The sequence below is a fragment of the Manacus vitellinus genome, unplaced genomic scaffold (genome assembly GCF_001715985.3).
Source record: "Manacus vitellinus isolate BGI_N305 unplaced genomic scaffold, ASM171598v3 scaffold_103_pilon, whole genome shotgun sequence".
NCBI lineage: Eukaryota > Metazoa > Chordata > Aves > Passeriformes > Pipridae > Manacus > Manacus vitellinus.
Window position 1 is genome coordinate 648,680 of NW_021938814.1, and position 4,181 is coordinate 652,860.

At 48.4% G+C, this 4,181-nt stretch overlaps 1 protein-coding gene across 1 annotated transcript in view; it reads right to left on the reverse strand.

The window, feature by feature from the left end:
- The window catches only part of TXNDC16 (thioredoxin domain containing 16), a 30,132-nt gene that overhangs the window by 4,491 nt on the left and 21,460 nt on the right, over nucleotides 1–4,181 (reverse strand). Inside the window, exon 15 of the mRNA XM_029963626.1 lies at nucleotides 2,696–2,780. Within this exon, the coding sequence (XP_029819486.1) occupies nucleotides 2,696–2,780 (85 nt within the window). The remainder of the gene's footprint in view (nucleotides 1–2,695; nucleotides 2,781–4,181) is intronic.

A 4,181-nucleotide genomic window follows, 5' to 3' on the forward strand; every position in this document is an offset into this window, starting at 1 on the left:
GTCCAGCCTGGCCTTGGACACTTCCAGGGATGGGGCAGCCACAGCTTCTCTGGGCAACCTGTGCCAGGGCCTCCCCACCCTCTGAGTTAAGGATTTCTTTAGGTCATCAATGACAAAGCAAGTGGAGGGAACTGCAGATATTTCCTCAATGTCCAGCTCCTATGGAATTGAGCCTCACACCTCTGGGAATCCTTTGAGTTGTGAGGAAGATCCTCAACTTTCCTCTGTGCTGTTTTGCAAATTAACTTCTATTTACCATTCATTAAGAGTGGCAAAACCTTAAAAAAAAATTAATTCAGGGATTTTGAACTTCCTAAACTTCCACAGATTTTAAAGAGATTCTCTGGCTTGGTCATGGTTGAGAGGAGGTGAGGACTCTTGCTCCCTGTGTCTAGAATACATTCAACTTGTTCAGCAGCCTTTGATGGGTCTGTGAGGGTTGTGAGGCCCTGGCCCAGGTTGCCCAGAGAAGCTGTGGCTGCCCCTGGATCTCTGGAAGTGTCCAAGGCCAGGTTGGAGCAAACTGGTCCAGTGGAAGGTGTCCCTGCCCGTGGCAGGGGGGTGGAATGAGATGGGATTTAAGGTCCCTTCCAACCCAAACCAGTCTGGGATTCTATTTCACGATTCTATAAGGAAATTTTTTATATACTGCCAGCAAACCACCAAATTCCCCAGGCAGAGCCTACCCTGAAATCCCTTCCCATCTTCCTGGTACTGAGGGGTTGTATTGTTGCCTGGGACAGCTTTCTATTTTTACAGCAGGGCCATTCATTGGGTAACACGAGTCTTGCATTTAAATCAAAAACATCTGCAAACAAATGCTTGGCAGGAACCTGAGACATGGATGTGGAAATAAGTAACTACCTCATTCAAAGCATTTCTTCCTCAATGCCTTTTTCCCCTTCGTTGGTGACCAGCAGAGCAGGTGCCTGCTGAGCAAACAGCTTTGCTAACAACACCTTTGTGTTTCCTGCAGACCTCCTTCTCTGAAAAGAGGGGAATCAGCTCTCCGTGACCCGGGAGCCACAAATATTTTCTCCTTGAGCCTCGAGCAGAGGAATAGCTTTTCTTTTTCTTAAGAAGGGAAGTGAGCCTGGCTCTTGCATAAGGAATTCCTGTAAGTGTTTACTTTCTACTTACAGTTGAGAAGGCCATCAGCTACAGTAGCTTCACCCACAAATCACGGCCAAAATCCAAATTTGGCAGAAGGAGTATCAATATAAACTGTACTAAATATTCCAGCTGAACAGGAGCAGGCTGGAGACTCCTGGAGTAGGAGCAGGGAGGTCTGTTCTTGCATGTGTCAGTGGTGAGAGAACACAGGCTTTTTCTGCTGGTACCTTGTAATATGATCCTCCCCTCCTTTGCTTTTCCCCTTCTATCAGCTGAGCTGAGATCTTTAGGGAAGAAAAGTCTTGGGGGGGGGTTATGATTTTGGGACCTGCCCAGTGATCTCCCATCCCAACAAGCCTGGTACTGCCTCACTTCCAAGATACAAGCATGGAGCCCAGTTTGGTTACTGGAGAAGTATTCCCAAGGTATTTTTACACCACGGAAATTCCCGTGTCTCTTGAGGGAGGCATCACATCCGTAGGAAACTAATGAAAATAATTCCCTGCTGCATTACAGGCTGTTAAACCCACACCTGGAAAACAGGCCAAGGACCTTCTGGGATTTTTAACTCTGATTTGATAGCTAATTCCTCAGGGAAATGAGATGCCAGGACGAGCTGAAGATTCCCCCTGGATCTCCCTGCTTTCCTAGGCACTGAAGCATCTCTCACACTCTAATCCAAAGCACTTTGCCCCTTGCTGGAATCTTAATGACACAGTTAAGTGCTCAGATCCCATGAGCTCCAATTTGGCTTAAAGTTAGGGATGGAACTGATACTTATTCCACCAGGAATTGGCCAAGGAAGCCTTGACTTTGCCTTCACCATGTGTGCAGGAGGAAGGCTGCTGTATTTTTCCAGCACTCTTCCTCCCAAAGCTCTGTCTGGAAATGGTGGCAAGATCTTGCTCTTGCCAGGGGGAGGGATAAGGGGGGAACATCTATCAGGAAAAAAAGATCCACGGTAAGAGGATGAAAAGATAGAGGTAGATTCCTCCCTATCCCTGGCAGCTCCCAGCTAGATGCAAGTGCCCACAGGGAAGCTGGATGAGACCAAAGCTCCAAGGCAGCTCCATGGCAAGACAGCATTTATTCCCAGACTTCCAAAGCCTTTTCCTGCTCCCAGGCTCAATGCTCACTCCACAGCCCCTCTCCTGGCTGCTCTTGCCAACTGGGGGCAGCCATCAGAGCAAGCCAAGGGACTGCACAAAGAGGAAGGCCAGGGACAATCCATCACTTTTTCCTGATGGAAAGAGAAGGGCAGAGCTGTTTTTATTCCCTCACACACTGATGGTATAATTTTTCCAGCCTGTTTTTTCCCTCCAGAGAAGTTTGTATGAGGAACACAACCAGATCCAGGGGGGCTGGCAGGGCTGGAGGACTGAACAGGGCTGAGTGAGTTGACCACGGACAGGTTGAGAATCAGTGGCAGAACCAAGGTCACAAATCCCTTAGGATGAGTCCTGAGCAATCTCCCAGTCTCCCTACAGGACCAAGTCACTCAGTGACACTTGCTCCAGACACTGCCTTTCACTGAATGCAGACCAGTTTGAATAATTCCCAGGGAAAAAGAGAAACAACTTACAAAGCCAAGCCATCATCTTCAAAATACGTCCCCATCATTACGTGGCCACTTAGGATGTTTCCTGCCTCTTCAAAAGCTTCCCTGGCTGGAAAAAAAAAAAAAAAAAAAATAAAAATACAAGAATAAACAATAGAAAGGGAGGTGTTGAGGTTCCTCCTGGAAACCAATCGATGCCTGTGCACGTAACACCCCTCCCACGGCGAAGTGTCGGGAATGAAACCAGGATTAGAGGCTCATGAGAAATGGCTGCAGCTCAGGGCCACAGGCCATGGGAGGAGGAGCTGGCAGTGACCAAGGATGAGAGGAAAATTCCCATTCTGAGAAGAGGGGACTGCTCTTCAGTCCCCAGCCCTGTGTTTCCAGGATCTGCAGGGGAGAGGCACTGCTGGAAAACGAAATGTCTTTAAGGGCTTTAAGTCTGTAAGTGTTCTTAAGAACAGGAGCAATTATAAGTCTAAACAGAAATCTTACGAATCCCGGTGACCTTTGGGAAATGACAGATGATGACTTTACAGGAGTAGTGTTAAGAGCCCAGAGATAAACCAACCTCTCCTACGGGTGCCTGGGTTTAACCAGTTCCTCTGAGCAGGCTGGGACTGTCACAGGATGGGGAAGGAGCAGCTTGGGGCTCTTTTGATCTGTCACAGCTAAGACAGAGAGTAGAGCCCCAGAAGGAAGCCGACTCCAGAACTGGTTTATTCCCTTATAAAACAGCCTCAGTTTTCAAGGAATCCCAGGATGGTTTGGGTTGGAAGGAACTTTAATGCTCATCTAGTCCAACCTCCTGCCACGGGCAGGGACACCTTCCACCAGCCCAGGTCGCTCCAAGCCCTGTCCAACCTGGCCGCGGTTTTCGGCAGTTGGATCCACGGGAAAGCCAAGCTTTGTGGGAACATGCAAAGCACTGTGTGTGAGCTTGTGCAATGCAGTCAGAGACCAGAGATCCAAACAGCTGCTGCCAAAGGTGGGGTGAGAACAGGGTGGATTTCAACACCACCACCACCACTCCTCCTCCTTCGGATTGAGCAACCGAGAGCAACCGAAAAGGCTCTTCTGACTTAGGGAGAGTGAGAAATGTCCCTCTTTGGAGAAGGCAGGTTTTTGCTGAGAATTAAGGTTCTGTCTCAGATACAGTCGTGATATGTGTTGCTTTATAACTTCAGTGAGATCAGTCAGACCTCAGTTGTGTTCCCTAGAACATTCACAGCAGCCAGCCCAAGCTCCTGGGACCATTGACTCACCTCAGTAGACGGGGCCACCTCACAAATGGTCACTTTTTGGTTCTTTGACTCCTCTTTTCCAGCTACACCCAAAGCCATATTTTCCATTGTGTCCCACAGGGACCATAAACTGTCATTTAAGCTATTTTCCTTTTCAAATGGAAGCTTAGACCCTTAAGGAGTGTCCCATCGGGGGTTCAGACATCGTCATAGAACCCCAGGATAGTTAGGGTTGGAAGGATCCTTAAAGCTCACCTCATTCCAAC